Here is an 18,169-nt window from a genome sequence, read left to right on the forward strand (position 1 = left end):
GCTTCCTCCAGAGGCTCAAACCCCAGTGCTCTCTCCTAGATGCTCACTCTCCTTAGCAGTCTCCTAAGCCCTCACCCCCACCCAAGGAGCGCCTAGTACCAAGCTTCCCTTAATACTTCCCAGCGAGCACAAATAAATACATGTTTGCATGTATGGAAACTATTCAATAGGCTTGCCCAGTTCTAGGCAGAGGAGGAGAGTAATTGTGGAATTTTTTTACTGCACAAGGATTTTAAAAATCCCCCCTACAGACCCACTGGGTGCACTTAGGAGGCCTTCAGTTGACGTTCCTACGTCAGTCTTGCATTCTGGTCTACACTGGAAGTCCAGGCCTCAGTGGATGGCCCAAGCTGCATTTCATGCAGGAAGAACTCGCATGAAATAAGGAGAATTCAAATCCTCCTCCTAAGTGAACAAGCTCCCCCCACCCCTCATTCCCCCGGAATAACACCGCACGCATGCAAGAGGAAACGCACACACATGCGGAAAAGCACATGCACACGCACCCCCGGAGGGCAACCTTCTGACCTGCTGGCTCAGGAGGAGGCTTGGCCCTACTGAGAAAATGTGGGAATAGGGGAGCCTGGGCATTTTCTGAGGTTTGGCAAAGAAAAACAGGAAGGCAACATGACTTGAGACACTGGAAACTTGCCACAAATCAACACTGCTAACTGACTCAAGTTACAACCAACGGACCTAATAGGAAACTAATCATGTATGCCATCTGCTTTGGATGGCTCACTTAAAATCAAGCTGTTGAAATCCACACTATACAAAATAGGCAACTTTATGAGATTTCAAGAAATAAACAATCCTGATTCAGGAATTAGAGTCATGTTATTACTGTAGGACACAGAACTGCATTTTCTAAACAAAGCAAAACAGTATTTTAAGGAGAGAAAAAATATGGCGAGTTTGATCTGGCAGATCCTGGGCACCATAATATTATCTGTAGATGGACTTTTTTTTTTTTAATTATGGTAAAATATACATAATATTAAATCTAACATTTTAATCATTTCAAGTGCTACATATAGATTTTAATCATAAGGTCTCTGTCTCTCACCAGATGGTAAACACGGCCAATCATTCCAAACAGTGAGGCCTATTTATTTGGCAATCTGTATTCGTAAGCAATTTGCATCTCTGCTCTCTGGAATCTCAATTGCTGTTTTCAGAAATCCCAAGAGGAATTAAAACTGTTTCTAATTTCCTGTTTTCATTACAATTTCTCTAACGAACACCATCAGACCACAAACACAAACACAGCTCTCTAATTCAGGTCGGAGAGCTGCAGCTCAACTCTCTAAAATCACCGCAGATAAATGAAGGGGATATGGGAGGGCGTGGAGAGTGGGGGGTAAATGAATAAAACAGCAACACTGTCCTTGTCGGGAAGGTCACAGAGCAAGATCGTTCAAAGGACTGACCAATCATCGGTTACAAGTTCAGATCCATTGCTAGAGCTTGGGTAAAACTGCTACTGTGTCTGTCTGTCCCTTCTTGACATTTGCTGAGCTGTAGGGCCAGGTCTCCAACATCTGGGTTCCTTCTTGGCCTTCTCAGCTCAGAGGCTGAAGGATCCAAGGGAGTTGCTATAGAGATCTCAAGAAATGATGCTCCTTCCTTTCTTAAGCCATGAATAAAATGCTTGGGAAAGTCAAGAGGGTGAACAGGAACCGAGCCTTCCAGTTCTGAGGTATCATATCAACACTATATTAATTAGAGAAGCTAACATTTTTTAAGGAAACCAGTGTCATCACTTTTCTTTATAATCAGTACCCGTATGATGATGTATATAATGCTTCTCAGTGAATGCGTTTCACCCATAAATTCCTTCCTAACTGCCCATGTAGTTTTCCGTGGCCGTAATAAATTACCACAAACCTGGGGGCTTAAAACAACAGAAATGTATTTTCTCATACTTCTGGAAGTCATAAATCCAAAATCAGTATCACTGGGACAGAATCAAGGTGTTGGCTGGACCACACTCCCTCCAGAGGCTCCAGGGCAGAATCTGTCCCTTGCCTCTCCCAGCTAGCGGTGGCTGCCAGCATCCCCTGGCTTGTGGCTGCAGCACTTCAATCTTCACACCTCTCTGCCTTCTCCCCTTATGCATGTAACCTCCCTCTGTTTCTCTCTTATGACACTGTGCTGGCATGTAGGACCCACCTTGATAATCCAGGATCATCTTCCCATATTAAGAACCCTCACTTAAGCACATCTGCAAAGACCTTTTCCAAAGCAAGTTACATGGACAGCTTCCAGGATTAGGACCTGACATCTTTGGGGAGCATTCTCAACCTACCACACCAGGTCAGGTAGTACCATTACCTCCATTTAGCAGAGGAGGAATCTGAAGCCCAGGTGAAATGAAGTGACTTGAAGGTGAAACACAAGATGAAATTCTGCCATATGTACCAGCTGCCAAAATAACAAAAGCCTCTGGACTGGTGGGTAACCGATGTCTGATCACGGTACCATGCAGACACAGAGTGAGGTGGGGACAGGGAGGTGGGTGCTGCTGGTGTTGTCACAGGGGCTGAGGGAAAGTCGCCCGGCCAGCCCATGCGAGAAGTGTTGGCATTCAGGTAGGTGCCCAGCTGAGCTGTACCCAGCTTACTGCAGCAAAGCACTGGGTTGTAGGACCTAAGGACTAGGACCTTAACCGGGAAGGCATCGCGGGAGTATGATGAATTTCCCTGAGCTCAGACCATGGCTCAGATAGGGCCACCATTTAGCTAGTGATGACCATGCTACACAGAAGATCACCCCAACAATTCCTAAAGGCCAAAAAATTACTGGGAGATTACTGAAATAACTGAATGAATGATTTGTGCCACAATCTATTAATATATCACTTGGAAGACAGTTTTAGGATAAGACTCTATATACTTAGAGAATATATTTTTACAGTTTTGATTCATATATTAATTTTGATTACTAGACCAGTTGTTAAAGTTTTTTTTTTTTTTTTTTTTTTTTAATATTCAACACTTCCCTTAACCAATAGAGCTCTTGGGCAGGTGTACTTGGGCTCCAGAACAGGGGACATTCAGAGGAAGAGACACTTGCTGACTATATTTCTCCAAACGAGTTGATGTTTTTCCTGACGCTACTACATCAAGTGTTGGGATGTTCTCTGCAAGGCCTTTTAGTTCTTAACATGTTCCCGTCCTTCTGGAGTCTACTATGCTACGAAATCTTGTCTCTACCTCTCAAGAGAAGCCAACCCAAGGCAAAGAGCTGTTATAGACTAGGGAATCTCAGGTTGCAGAACAGCAGTGCGTCAAAGAGGCCAGCCTGGGGCTCAGGCTCTAGTGACCAACAGACCCAGGATCAAAGCCCTGCTCTCCCACAACCCATCTTTGTGACGAGGTCAAGTCAGTTAGCCCCTCTGATCGGCAATCTCTCCCTTTGCACAATGGTGATAAGAGGGCCGATCTCAAAGAGTTGTGTGGGTGAGGGTAAAATGAGAAAACACACGTAAAATGCACCAAAGAGTTACCAGTGGTTATTTCTGAGTTGTATGATATGAGTTTTACTGTCATCTTTGAACTCTTTTATATCCTTTAATTTATGTACGATGAGTATATACATTAAAAAAAATAAAACCAATAAGGCTGACTTAAGGGCCAAAAAAGCAAGGAAGTACAATGTAATGTGGGGTGCAAATCTTGCTCATTATAACCTCTGGAGGAAGCTATGACCAACTTAGGAGCCGGCTCTGATGCACTGACCTTTTCTTAATCACAATCGCTACTATTTCTAAGCCTGGGACTTTGCAGACATGGGTTCATCTCACTGATGTAACAACACCGTAAGCCAGGTATTACGATATTCCCATTTCACAGAAGAGTAAACCAAGGCACAGAAAAGTCAGGATTTGAGCCCAGCCTGGGAACTCCAGGGCCTGCTCTCTGAGCCACTCACTTCCCTAGATGCCAACCCAGCTTTGGGACTGAGGCATGTCCTCATGCTGTCCCTTCAGAAAAGATACAGGGACCCTGTTCTTGGCCGATTTCCCGTAGCAGTAATTTGCTACTGGTTTACATTACTGGGGACCCCCTGGCCTGCCAGCTGAGGCAGCTACAACGTGGATACTCTGTGGAAGGGTTGTCCCTGCTGGAGAGCGAGCGAGCTCGGCTGGGGTGTTATCTCCTGGGGCAGATGTCCCCAGACACTTTATCCCATCCATAAAGGCTGCACTGGCTTCTCTGGGGGCTGCCGGTGAGCAGAGACAGCTCAGAGAAGCAGGACAAGCTCTGGACTCGGTTTCCACTCCCAGCTCTGCCACCGACCAGTCAAGTGGCTTGAGGAATGTCATGTCTTCTCTTGGGACTGTGAAACAGGGCGTCTAGGCCTCACATTCTTTGACTGTCTTAACTCCACAAATAAAAACTCACAGTTAAAAATGTCATCCAGGAACATCAAAAATAAACTCCCATTTTCTGTGGAAAAAGGCTGGAGTTCTACCTGTCTCTCTCTCCTCAGGCCCCCTAACTCTGGTATTTTTTATGCCTCTCAAAATAACTTTTTCAAAAGACACCTGCAAACCACTGCACTGGCTTTTCTGTGGAGAGGATGCTTTCATTCTCTGCAGGGAGTCGCCATCAGCGTTTGGGAAGAGACACGCTGTATGTACGCGTCACGGCAGACGGAAGGCTGCCAGGGAAGGCTGGCTCCCACGGCAGGCGCCTGGGAAGGCTGAATGCCATGGGAAAGCCACAAGCAACAGTGTGATCGAGGAACACTGGATGTCCCGAGACTCCATGCCTCCCGGACACCCCTGGCCAGGGGAAGGGTCATGTTTGATTATTATTGACGTGAACCACAAGGAGACCTTCGTGGGTTCACTTGGATACTTCGGCCAAAAACCAACAATGAAAAAGCTAACTTTTAAAAACACATAATTTGTGTAAAATTGCTCATGTCTAAATCTGTGTGAGCTACTTTCCATCCTCTATTTCAGACAAGCTCTGTGGTGTCCTCAGTAGAATGGTGGCCATGTTTTCATCTAAGGCTGAGAGGACCAGGGAGGGAAGGAATCTCAGAGAGAGAGACCTTCGTGGGAAGTGGAAGAGGGCAGGGAAGCCATCTGGGTTCTTGGAAGGAACACTGGGGACTGTCCAATCCAGGAAGAGGAAACAGTCTCCACTTCCAGCATCAGCGTGGTTGATCGACTGTTTGGGCAGTTTCTTGGGAGGCCTGGGGTGTTTCTGAGCCCGGCTGGAAGCAGTGCTGCATTAGATTCCTGGGGCTGCCACGACAAATTACCACAAATACGTGGCGGTTTAAAATGACAGAAATTTGTTCTCTCACAGTTCTGGAGACCAGAAGCCTGAAATCAAGGCTCTGGAAGAGCCACGCTCCCTCCGGAGGCTCCAAGGATGAATCCTTCCTTGACCTTTCCAGCTTCTGGTGGCTCCTGGGCTTCCCCGGCTCGTGGCAGCGTCACTCCAATCTCTACCTCTGTCTTCACCCAACTTCTTCCCTTCCTGTCTCTCCATGTGCAACTCTCCCTCTCCTTCCTCTTATAAAGACACCAGCATTGAATTTAGGGCTCACCCTAAATCCAGGACGATTTTATCTTGAGATCCTTCACTAAGTACATCTACAAAGACTCTATTTCTAAGTCAGGTCACATTCTGAGGTTCCGGGTGAATACATATTTTGGGGGTACATTATTCAACCCAGTACAAGTGATATGATGGTTTAGCAAGCTTGACACAGCTTGAAGCCTGGGCAGGGATAAGGCTCATGTCTTCTACCTGCCATCCCCACCCAGCCCAAGCCCATAGCTTTACAGATGATAGAACTGAGGTTCAGACAGTAAAAGAGTCTTGACCAGTGCCATATAACTAGGTCATGCCACAGAAGACAAGAATAAAGAAAGAAAAAGATACGGACGTAGGGTAGGAGGAGGTGATGGGGGGTATGGGCTTGGGAGCCGATGAGGGTGAATGTTACTGTTTTGGTTACAGAATAACTCAGAAGGGAATCTTTGCATTTGAAAGCATTGTCCAAAGAGGATCTAGATGGGGTGTGAAAATGGTAAATAAGCAGCCAATTAGCCAGAAAATGTAAGCGTGTCAGAAGAATCAGTACCATACTATGGATTGTTTTGCAGGAGACTGTTTGCCTGTTTTTGGCAAAAGCAGTGAGAGCTCCTCTCACTGGGCAAAAGCCTTTCCAGACTGGTCCCTGAAAGCATCATGCGTACAGATGCCTGCTGGTTGCCATGGTGAATGATGTTGATCTGAAGAAATGAATAATGTGAGCGTTGGGGGCGACAGTGGGATTACTCAGTGGTGAGAGAAGCATCCAGGAGAGTCCAGAGCAGAGGAGGGAGAAGGTACCATTCTTCCGGCTTTGGCCTACTCTGCCTCAGAGAGCAGAGATCTAACCAGATAACACCGCAAGCATCAGGTAAGGGATGTGGATGGCTCTTCTCAGAAATGGAAATGGCTGTTTCTTTCACACTCTGCTTGGACAAGGGCCAGGCAATGGTAAATGAATAGCTCAAAATAGGGGGAATTTAGAAGCAGAAACAGAGGAAGAAAAATAAATACGGGAGATGGATTTGGTCCTAAAATCTGAGGATGCTGCTAGCGTCTTGACAGAAAGCTCTTAAAAATGTCTGCTGTAGGGAATTCAGTCTGTAAAGACAGCCAAGGGCAGATACCAGGTAAACAGACAGATTTGTGCATGACGAGAAACAAGATTCCCGATCACTCCTGATGGAAGGTTTTGCAAAGGTGGCTGCTTGTGTATCATAAGTAATGAATTAAGCTCTCGCCACTGTGGTCGGAAATGTTTTATACGGCTGTGTGGGGAAGATGAGTGTGTACGAGGAGACCAAGGAAGGAGCACAGACATTCAGTCTCCTTCACCATAACCTTCCCTGGAAGGATCTGAGCACACCTGTCTCATCCTTTTCATTCCCTATGTTCTGGGAAGAAATCTCCAGCAAAATGCAAAGGAAATACTCCCTTTCCTGAGCACGTTAATCCACTGTCATCCTTAGAGAAGAAAAACAAGGATTGAGAGTACTCGATGCCGTGCATCGCTCTGCAGCTCAGCCCCCGTAGGAACACGGGCACGAAACCAGGAGGGTGGGGGTGCAAGGGAGAGAGGAAGGCAGGTCGTAACAGAAATCAGTTTGGCTTAACAGCCAACTCAGGCTAAAATCCGATCGACTGCTTTCTCACTATGTCGTTGCAATGTAAAATGAAATCTTGTGTTTCGTGTCAGAGAGGAGGACAGGTAACAAGGCAGGGTGAGCCCTGTAAGTGAACGTACACAGGTTGATGATGGCCGTCCCTGGGTGTTTGATCAGGGGAAATACAGTGGGGGCAGGAACTGTATCTCCCAGATAAAAGAGAAACTCAGATACTCGAAGATGGCTCTCTCTTGCCAAAGCGGGAGTCTGGCTATCTGAAGAGGGCTCATTTGATCTGTCTTGAAAAACAGCAGCGGGGTCTCAGGACTGACACATTTTGCAATAACGTTCTGATATGAAATCCAGCAGCCCTGCACTGGCAAGTGCAGCGGTTAAGTGGCTGTGAGTCTCCTTTCTACGTATGAGCTGCATGACCTCGGGTTGCTCATCTGTAAAATGGGAATCCAGTTCCGAGAGTGGGATGAAGAATAAAGGAAATTTGTCACTGTATGTGAAGCACCTAGTGTGACCTGTGACGCAACGTCTGTTCACTAGCTGTCAGTGGTTATGTCCACGATTAACACTCAGGACTCGTATTAAATAGTGGTCGTTGGCCGGGCGCGGTGGCTCACGCCTGTAATCCTAGCTCTCTGCGAGGCCGAGGCGGGCGAATTGTTTGAGCTCAGGAGTTCGAAACCAGCCTGAGCAAGAGCGAGACCCCGTCTCTACTAAAAATAGAAAGAAATTAATCGGACAACTAAAAATATATAGAAAAAATTAGCCGGGCATGGTGGCGCATGCCTGTAGTCCCAGCTACTCGGGAGGCTGAGGCAGAAGGATCGCTTGAGCCCAGGAGTTTGAGGTTGCTGTGAGCCAGGCTGACGCCACGGCACTCACTCCAGCCCGGGCAAAAGAGTGAGACTCTGTCTCAAAAAAAAAAAAAAAAAAAAAATAGGTCGTTAACTGGTGTCACCATCTTGACTGATGTAACTAATTACTTGGTACCTTTGGCTTTGAAAAAAAAACAAATAAAACATGAGCAGAGGCTCTGGGGCAAAAATCAGCTGCCAGTGAGTGACACAGTAAATCTCTGCTCACCACAGGCAACAGAACTGGGAGGCTAAAAAAAAAAAAAAAAGCAGTGGGCAGAATGTTCTAGATCAATGAGCTCACAGCACTTGGGGCAGAAGCAGGAGGTGAAGAAAGGAATTGTTAGGTCTATCAATGGCTTGAGACGACAGATCCTATGACTACGGTGGAGCCTCTGAAGTTCTTCTGATTTCTCCTTTTATTACTTTTTCTTCTTTTTTTTAAGGGGATGAGAACAACGCTGTATCCAAAGATCTTGGCCAGGGTGGGATGTGGCTGGGGTTACAGAGGTGCATATTTTTTTAGGCCCTAAGGCCAGCAGTTTTGGGATGGGACAGCCACAGTTTGCAGTTTTGTCCTGCCACTTCTTTGCTATGCCTAGCTAAGTAATGTCACCTCTCAGCCGCTATTTATTTGTCTGTAGAATGGGGGCAATGTTAGCATCCATCACAAATGGTGGCTATGATTATGATAAATAATACTGAAATACGGGGATGTCACTCTTCACTTTGATTCCAGAATCGGGATGCACATCGAGGTTGGGAACGTTTCTTATACGGGAGCCATCGTCTCCTGGTCGTCCTCGGAGCCCTGCCTGGAAGACTATTACCATATTATGTACAGGCCCAACTGGAACAGCATCTTCTCTGGCTATCTTCGCTACAGCTTCCACCGCGAGGAAAAGGTGCCTCGAACCATCAGCTCCGTGGTGCTGGAGCACCTCGCCCCTTCCACGCTCTACTTCCTGTGCATCAGCTGTAAGAAGGCTGCTCTTCCTTACAGGCACTACTGCACCATGTTCCACACCCTGGATAAGAGTCCGCTGGCTGCTGGAGGCTCCCTGGTGGACCCCCAGATCTCGCTTTGGGTGCTGATGGCCATCCTGCTGGCCTGCTTCACGGCTGTCCTAGCCTTCATCTGCCTCCAGTTCTGGTGCATCCGTTGCCACGAGCCTCGGTGGTCTTACAGAGCCGGCCGCATGGAGGAAGCTAACGGGCTGGTGCGATGGCCAGAGGAGGCCCCGGCTCTCGGGCAGAGGGAGGAAGACCTGCAGGGGCTGCCCCTGATGGAGATGCCGCGCAAGAACTCCAGAGCTGAAGCTGCACCAGAAGCTGCCGCAGACCAGGATGCCCCCGACGCAGGTGACTTACAGGGGGACGGCGCTGACCAACCAGCCGTACTGCCCCGTCCTGGGGAATGAGTGGAAGAGGAGATGGCCCGCACCATGTAGCCTAAAGCCCTCCACACAGCAGGTCTTTTGTAAAAATGCGTCTATACGTTACCCGCTTCTCTCCTGTCAAATGTCAGTGCTACCGCGGATCACCTGGGTTGGACAAACGCCCGATGACAAAGCTCTCAAGCTGGAAAATGTACCCACCCGGGGTGTGCCAGGGACAAATATGCATCTCTTCAGCAGTGTCCATTTGTGGGGGACCCAGTCAAGAACTGAAGGCATTAGTTAAACATCAAAATACACATGGATATATGATAGAGTAGAAAATAAAAATTTGCATGACTTAAAAGAAACACAGTACTTGAAAGAAATTTTTGAGTTGCAGGTGGGCTGTCTGAGGTACGCGGTCAGTCGGCTGAGGCAGACGTCCTGTTTCCTCTGCCGCTGGGGGGATTTTTTTGGAAAAGTGTGAGAAGCCTTGATCTGGAGTGTTTTCCAGGTTTTAGGCAATCACACTCCACCTCACATCCCACCTCCATTTTTTTTTTTTTAGAACCATGGACTGTCTTTACTATTCTCAACAACACTTTTCTTTAAATTGACTCATTCTTTAAACTTAAACTTATTTTCAAACATAGCCTTATATTACTCCATAAGTGAAAAAACAGCCCCTGCCCACTATAAATAGAGAGGAGACATAAGAATAAATATAATAAAAACAAAATAATATTAAATTTGACTTAGCTATCATCTGCCAAAGACCCTGAGTTAGGCCTGCTCTCTTGCCTTTGATAGAAAGGGAGACCCACCAGTGTTGGAGAGGGATTAAAGACACATTGGCATGAATGTGAGTCTTTCTCCTTGATACGGCATAAGGTTTGGAAGAGGATCGAAAAGGGAGGTGCTGTTTTTGCTTTGTGAGTCAATGTTAGTTAATGCCACGTCTGTGAACCACTTCAAATGCTGTCTGTGAGCTTCCCTTGGTTTGAGAAATCACCTTGACCACGTTGGCTGTACAGAGACACCTGTAGTCTCCCTGCATCATCCTAAGATCTTCCAAGCACCCCCTTACACTCACAGAGCACAAAATCCCAGCATCACAGGGCGACACTGAGAAGAATCAGCTGAGAAACAGCAGGAGCTGTGAAGCCAAGTGAGAAGCACCCCGTCCCCATCTCCCCACCTGCCTCAGCGACATCCTCACCTAACTGACCCTGCTCAGCACCCAGCCCCTCCAGGTCTGCTTTCACTCCCATCCCTGCTAGTTGTGAACAAATAAAGATGAATATACTCGCAGTTGTTTCTGCCTGGAGCTCACTGCTGCCTTTAACGCCACGCCTTCTCGCTGTTCTGATTCAGGGGATGCTTTTCTATTTGCTTTTTCTCTCTGACCCTCTTATAAGTAGGACAGGGCAGGGCTCCTTACCTTGGACCCATAGAGGTAATAAGGCTGGACGTTGGCGGGTTTGTCTCGTTGTGGTTCTTGGGTGAAGGGAATGGCAGTCCGGACAAAACTAGCAGAAGAAGAGATGGGGACGGAGTTAACGGGGTGGTCTTAGCATTATTCTTTATGGGACACAGCTAGCAGGAGCCCTTCATGACCAGGTGAAGGTCCACACTGGAATAACTACAGTTTCTTAGGTGGCTGCCTATAAAGGGACTAAACTCTTCTGACAAACTCGCATTCATTTACTGTCTCCTTTCCACAAATGGGAAAACTGCAGCCCAGGTTCTCGGTCTTCACTTGGGGCTGGTGGCTGCTGAGTTTCACTAGTGGGCAAGGAAGCGAGAATGGGCTGGGCTTGAAAACAGCCCCATCCCTCCACCTCCGGTTTGCTTTCTCAACAGCAGGCTTCAGCAAACCCTTTCTCTAAAGAGCCAGGCAAGCTTTGCAAGCCAGATGGTCCCCGTCACAAGTACTCAGCTGTGCTGTTGTAGCACAGAAGCGCTCACAGACAATAACAAACAAACGAGCATCACCGAATTCCAGTAAAGCTTAATGAATTTCAAATTATTTTCACTTGTCACCAAATATTATGCTTTAGATTTTTTTCCCCCAAACATCCAGAAATGTCAATACCACTCTCAGCTTGTGGGCTGATCAAAAAGTGTTGGCAACTAGATACGGCCTGTAGTTTGCTGCTTCCTGCTCAAGAGAGTTAAAAATCCTAAATCTTCACAGATTTACTAGAAGTGATTTTGCTCAGTATGTGGAGGGAGGAGCATTTGTGGATTGTTCCCGTATCCTTCCATTCATTCAGCACATGCTCATTTAACACTGGCCCCGGGCCGGGGCCTGGAGACAGTGAGGACCTGCAGGATGCCTACGTTTTTTCTCATCCTTATGTACTTGTTTGGTATGGGAAGACGTCTTACCTCTTCCACCAGGTTATGAACTTCTGCGGGGATAAAGGAATTAGATCTTGTCTCTACCTGGGTGCCTGGCCCAGGGCTGTGAGCATCTTGTAGGAGGCAAGTTCCACTTTGGCATGTACATGTGTGCTCCGCAAATGTATGTCTGTTTTGCATGCATGCATTCAGATATGTGGATGTCCTTACAAACGTACAATCTGATCACACCACTCCCCTTGCTCCAACTTTTCCACGGTTCATAAATGCGTGATCCCGGGTGGTCTATGGGGTACTGCATGGTCTGTTCCTGCTTCCTGCTTTATTTTTCATGGCGCCATCCCCCACCCCACTAGTTTTACCCTCACCAACCTGTCTGTTTTTAGAAACTTGGCCTGGCATACTCTTCTCCTGCCTTTCACCTTATCTGTTCCTACTCATCCTTTGCGTCTCAACTCCAGTGTTACCTGCTCAGAGAAGGAAGCCTCCCTTGAGGTTTACATCCCTTCCAGGACTGGGTCAGGTGGTGCTGTTACCTCTCTCACAGCCCCACAGGCTTTCCTTCATTTATTATTCACTGCTTATGCAGGTACATGTGTCCTGCGATTGCTCAGTCACCTGCATCCTCCTCTAGCCTGAAGGCTCTGAGAGACAGAACAGAACCAGCACCTGGGAGGTCTCTGAGAGATGCTTGTCACAGGAACTAACTGCCACATGTGCTGGGCCCCCACCCAGCCCCAGGCCCCTCTACACTGGGACTCCCTTACCGGTTGGTGGACCCATTGTAGCAGTAGTTGGGGAGAAAGTCAAAGTTCAGCTCCCAAAAGACGTGCAGTGTGATTCGGCCGTAGGGGGCAGACACGTTGTGATTGGCCTCCCGGAACATGGCGTCAAAGCTGTCCAGCGTCATGTGCTTGCAGAGCAGCCGGTGTGTGAGCCGGTTAATCTCTAGCAGCCACTCCAGCTCCTGCCCAGAGAGAGAACCCACAACCGCTGAGGACATACACATAAACTTTACATGCGTGCGCTTTATCTCACTGATTCCTTCCATGCAGGTAAGAGCCCCTCAGCCAACCTCCCGAGTGGGACCTGCAGTGGCATCTACAACGTTCTCTTCTGAGAAGTGGGAGGAACTGCCAGACTGTGCTGGGGGCAAGGTGGGGGGCTGCATGCCTCCCCCTGGAAGGAGACGACAGACTCCGTGCAAACCCCATTTGCACCCCTTTGTGTAGAGAGCTTGCTTGCTTTCCAGTTCCTGTTCTGGTGAGGAAAATGCATGTCCCTCAGTGTCACAAGTAAAGTAACAAAAAGCTGTGACTGCATATCACCAGGGGCTGTATCTCCACCCTGCAGAAAGGAGTAATAAGAGCTACCACTTATTAAGGACTTACTATTAGGTTGAACCATACGAAATTGCTGGGTTTTTTTAGGTGGGATGCTTTCAGATACTGGCAATTTCGTATGGTTCAATCTAATTAATATGTGCCAATTTTATATGTGTTAACTCATTTAATGTTCACCAGAACCCTCTGAAGTCAGTATCGCTGCTGTCCTTACTTTACATGTATGGAAACTGAGGCTTTGCGAAGTTAAGTAATTTGGCTTCAAATCCAGGAAGCTGGGCTCTAAAGTGCATCCTTAACCACTAAGTACTATAACTCCTATAGAAAATTTTGAAAGAGGGGGCAGAATCCTTCCTCCTTTGGACTGTAGGCCTCTCGAGGTGTCACGCAGGGGTCAGCAAAGGCGTGGCTACAAGCCACGGGCAAGTGGTCTGCAGCTCACGATGACCAGGGACCTATGGGCGCTGCGGGTGCTAATGGTTTGGAATCTCACCTTCAGGCAGAGCCGGGACTAGAATGGATAATATCTGCACACAGAAGGACATTGCATTTGTTGAGAAATGAAATAAGAGTGAAACCCTTTCATCTCGCTTTGGTCTTTTGTTGTCCTGCAACTTCTTGATCTTGCTATCAAAAAGAATCAAAGCACAGTCTTGTGCAGACAAAGCAAAGGCACTCTAGGCCACTCCTGAGTTGTTTTGGTTAAGCCATCTTCTGAGATAGATATAAATGTCCCTATTTCACAGAGGGGGGAAACTGAGGCCAGAAGGTTAAGTAACTTGCCCAAGGTCACACAGGGAATACATAACAGGGCTTAGGATGTGAATCCAGGTCTTCTGGTTCCAAATCATGTGTTCTTGGCCCCTGTGACACAGTTCCCTGGAATAAGGGTACAAGAGCTGTAAAGTCCTTTGAAAGGCAAAGATGGTTTTACAGAATAACATAAAGGCTGAAAAAACAGTGACAAGGGCAGTTCACCAGAGCGTGGACAGGTGGGACGGCAAGGGGGTCGGCAGCATTGGCTGGGACATGGAGTGAAGCTGTCCATGGCAACAGAGGCAGCCTCACACCAGGGATTCCATGTCATTCTCAGCAGCCTGGACGAGGCTAAGGTCCCCATTAGCCTGGATGATGTCCTGGAAGGCAGAGGCCTCAGACCACGCTTCCAGTTTTCAGAGCTCTGCCTTTCTGAAACTCAGATTCTGTCACTCTAAAGTAAGGGTGAAGAACAGGTTGAAGCCTTGCAAACCAGACGGGTCAGGTAAGGGAGAACAGCTGGGGTCAAGGAGTTTCAGGAGTTTTCAAGAAGCCAAAGGGAGCACAGTCCACCTAACAGAAACTTCTATTCAGTTCCAGGCAATCTCTGCCATCTAGGAACGCTGGTGTGGTGTTGCTGGAGCTTCTGCAGTTTTATTTGAATTCTTCCAAATGTTAACGGTTGGCTCAAAATCACAAATGCATTCTGCGACCTAAGCAAAACATAGCCTGCCGGCTTTCAGTTCAGCATCAGATCTTGCAGAGACTCTGTTGCTCAGCTGTGTAAAACGAGGGTGACCGCAACCTCCCCGAGCCCGGAATCCAGCGGCTGCCCCTCGTCAGCACGGAGCTGATAAGGTGGAGGGAAGGGCTGAGGGGAGCACATTCCTCGATGTTTTTGGAGGAGGCAGCCGTCCTGACCCACCAGGAGAGAGCTTTCCAGGGGTTGCCTCTTCAAGGGCTTTACAGGAAGAGGGTGCTCTCCGGGGAGCCGTTGCTCTCACCTGATTTGTTTATCAGGACTTTCACTGCTTGTTTTGATTTTGTTCCCAGCTAAAAGAACATTCAGTGCCTTTCGAAAGGTGGGGAGAGGCCATGGAGATGAACACACCCCAAATCATTTTTTTTCCCATAAGATATGCCCATTATTGGAAAACTAGAAGATACAGTTGAACAAAAAAGAAGAAAACAAAAATCCTACCACTTGGAGCTAATCACTGCCAACATTTTGGCATAAACAAAGAAAAACTCTATTTCTCAAAATAGAAGCAGCCAAACGATTTCCCAGAAGAAAGTGTGCTGTATCGTAGCCTCTTGAAGTGAGTGACCCGGGACTTGGGTGGGCGGTTAAGTCCGGTCCTAAGAAACCTTGCCGAAAATTCACCCTGAGAGCATTGCATTACAGCCCCAAATTTCTCTTTTTCTCTCATCTTTCTTCCATAATCTATTATTTATTAATAGCTAATACTGAGCTATTATTTATTAATAGCTAACACTAAGTGTTTTCTAGGTACAAGGAACTGTGCAAAGATCTTTCCAGGCAGTATCTCATTTTATCCTCATAACGAACAATCCTATGAGGTAGATTCTGATATTTCCTCCATTTTGGAGATGAGGAAACAGGCTTAGAGAAGGTCAGTAACTTACACGAGGTCACCCAGTTAGTAAGTGGCAGGGTCAGGACCGGAACCCCTGTCTGAGTCTGCAGGTCGAGTTCTCAGTCCCTTTGCTTTTTACCACTTTGTCCACTTAAAAAAAACGTTTTATGTTGAAATGATTTTAGACTTATAGGAAAGTTGTAAAAACAACATATCCTTCGCCCATCTTCCCCAGTGTTAACATGGGGCATAACTAGTACAATCACCCAGAGCAGGAAGTTAACGTTGGTACACCACTGCTAGCTGAATGACAGGCTTTATTCAGATTTCACCAGTTTTCCCACTAAGGTCCTTTTTCTGTTCTAGGGTTCAGGATTCCACGTTGCATTTAGCTGACATGTTTCCTTATTCTTCTCTAGTTTGTAAGTTTTTAGTCTTTTCCTCTTTCTCATGACTCAGACACTTGTGAAAAACATGGTTCATTTCTTTTTTTTTTTTTTTTTAGAATGGCATTCAATTTGAGTTCACCTGATATTTTCTCATACTTCAATTGAGATTGTACATTTTGGCAAGAATATATAATGGCAACAGAAATGTATCTTACTGGTGACATTAACCCTGACACTTGGCTAAGATGGTGTCTGTCAGTTTTCTCCACTATAGTTACTACTCTTCCCTTTGTAGTTAATAAATATCCCGGGGGATATAGTTTGAGACTATGCAAGTATCATGTTTCTTCTCACAGTTTTTTTTTGTTGTTGTTTTGTTTTTAAATGTTTTGATTGTGGTAAGATATACATAACAAAAAATTTACCATTTTAACCATTTTTAAGCATACTGTGGCATGAAGTACATTCGCATTGCTGTACAACTATCACCACCACCCATCTCTAGAACTACACCTCATCTTCTCCAACTGAAACTCCATCCATTAAACCCTAACTTCCCTCTCCCTGGCAACCACGTGCTTTTATGTTCCCATGAATTTGCTACTGCAGAAACCTCATGTAAGAGGAATCAGTCAATATTCTTCTCAAAGTTCTGCCCACTAATTTTAACATCCATCGACTGATCTTGCCTGCAACAATTATTATGTTGTTCTAGTGGTGATTTTCTATATCCCATTCCTTCTATTCATCTGCTTTTGAAAGCATTCAACTCTTTCTTTGATTCACTTAAAGATCAATCAAGTTTATTCTAATTCTTAGAATTAGCAGAGAGCACTGTTTTCTAAGAGAAAGGAGCAGGCCTATTCTATGCTTGCACATCAGGACTGGCTACATAATCTGCAGGGTATGGTGCATAATGAAAATGCGGGGTCCTCTTGTTAAAAAATTATTAAGAATTTCAAGCTGGTGACAGCAGAACCCTTCTGGGCCATGTACTACTGCATGTCCATGAAGCCCACCCTGTTGTGCAACCTTCCCTAGCTTCTTAGGACCACTCACCTACTTGTCTGCTTCTGCAGGATCCTAAGAACAAGCAGCTGTGTCTGACCGTTCACCATCTCTAGAGATCCCCTCTGTTCCCACCTCCCCTGGGCAATCAGGAGGGTAAGATTATTCTCATTCTGTGTAAGTCTTTTTTTCCCTGCTTCATTCAGATAAGAAAGAGACTTACTGCTTTTCTTTAACCGACCCAGCACTAGGTGAACAACAACCTCCAGCTAGGCTTCTAGTCTGAGGAATCCCAGAGCAGAAATCCCACCCGCCCCCAGGTTCTTACCACGATAGAGGTCAGGTCCTCGCTCTCAAAGCGGCTGATGGCCTGGTCCAAGGATTTATACATGGCAGCAGAAATGCGCTGGGTGATGAGTCTGTTCAAGTCAATTGATCTACCCAACAGCTGGACGGGAGAGAGAGAGAGAGAGAAGCTACTTAAGATTCACCCAGACACCTGACAACTAAACGTAGTACATTGATAGGAGACTGGATTAAAATTAAAAAGGACATTACTGGGACATATGGGGTCTGTATTTAGAAAACAGCATTGTTAAATTTTCTGAGTATGATAATTCTACTTTGATTTTATAAGAGAATGTCCTTGCTTTTAGGACAGGCTGAGGCATTCAGGGTGATATCTGCAACTTACTCTCACTGGTTAAGAAAAAAAGTACGTATACTAGCACACACACTGTATGTGAGACAAAACATATACATGAGAAAGAGAAAGTGAACTAAATGTGATAAAACATTAATAACCACAAATCTGGCTATAAGATAGATGAGTGTTCATTGTATTATTCTTTCAACTTCCCTGTGGGCTTGAAACACAAAAAGTTTGGGAAAAATACGATTTATTCAGGCCGTGGGAAGAGGCCCAGGGTAGGCTCTGGCTCCCTGTAAACGCTTCTGCTGACATCCTAAACTTAGCCCTGAGGTTCTGCCTCCATCTTGCCTATGCTCAATTCAGTAATTCAGTCACCAGGAAACAGCAGCCACCTCAGCAAGGGCCCATTTTGTGCCTTTATGGGGGGAAATGTAAAAGCAAGAGGATGAAGGACTGATTACAGGATGCAAAATACAGCTTAAGATACTTTCCACTGGGGCACACGTGGGCATTACTGCAGATACTACGCAGGCAACAGTGAACACACATTGAGCACCTGCTGTGACCATGGCACTTTGCTAGGTGCCAAGTGATTATTCTTATTTTATTTTTACTGCTTCCCTTCTGGGATAAATTTTCTACCAACTGA

General features: G+C 46.4%; 2 protein-coding genes across 2 annotated transcripts in view; one reads left to right on the top strand and one right to left on the bottom strand.

Annotated features, from left to right (window-relative positions):
* The window catches only part of CYFIP2 (cytoplasmic FMR1 interacting protein 2), a 116,488-nt gene that overhangs the window by 39,495 nt on the left and 58,824 nt on the right, over positions 1-18,169 (bottom strand). Inside the window, exons 21-23 of the mRNA XM_012650394.1 lie at positions 17,197-17,316; positions 12,542-12,741; positions 10,852-10,939 (exon numbers count right to left, since the gene is read on the bottom strand). Of these exons, the coding sequence (XP_012505848.1) occupies positions 10,852-10,939; positions 12,542-12,741; positions 17,197-17,316 (408 nt within the window). The remainder of the gene's footprint in view (positions 1-10,851; positions 10,940-12,541; positions 12,742-17,196; positions 17,317-18,169) is intronic.
* FNDC9 (fibronectin type III domain containing 9) lies at positions 6,304-9,634 on the top strand. Its single transcript, XM_012650393.1, has 2 exons — positions 6,304-6,429; positions 8,771-9,634. Exon 2 carries the CDS (start codon positions 8,778-8,780, stop codon positions 9,450-9,452), a length of 675 nt encoding a protein of 224 aa, XP_012505847.1. The 5' UTR covers positions 6,304-6,429; positions 8,771-8,777; the 3' UTR covers positions 9,453-9,634.

Source organism: Propithecus coquereli, unplaced genomic scaffold (assembly GCF_000956105.1).
Source record: "Propithecus coquereli isolate 6110/MARCELLA unplaced genomic scaffold, Pcoq_1.0 Scaffold322, whole genome shotgun sequence".
NCBI lineage: Eukaryota > Metazoa > Chordata > Mammalia > Primates > Indriidae > Propithecus > Propithecus coquereli.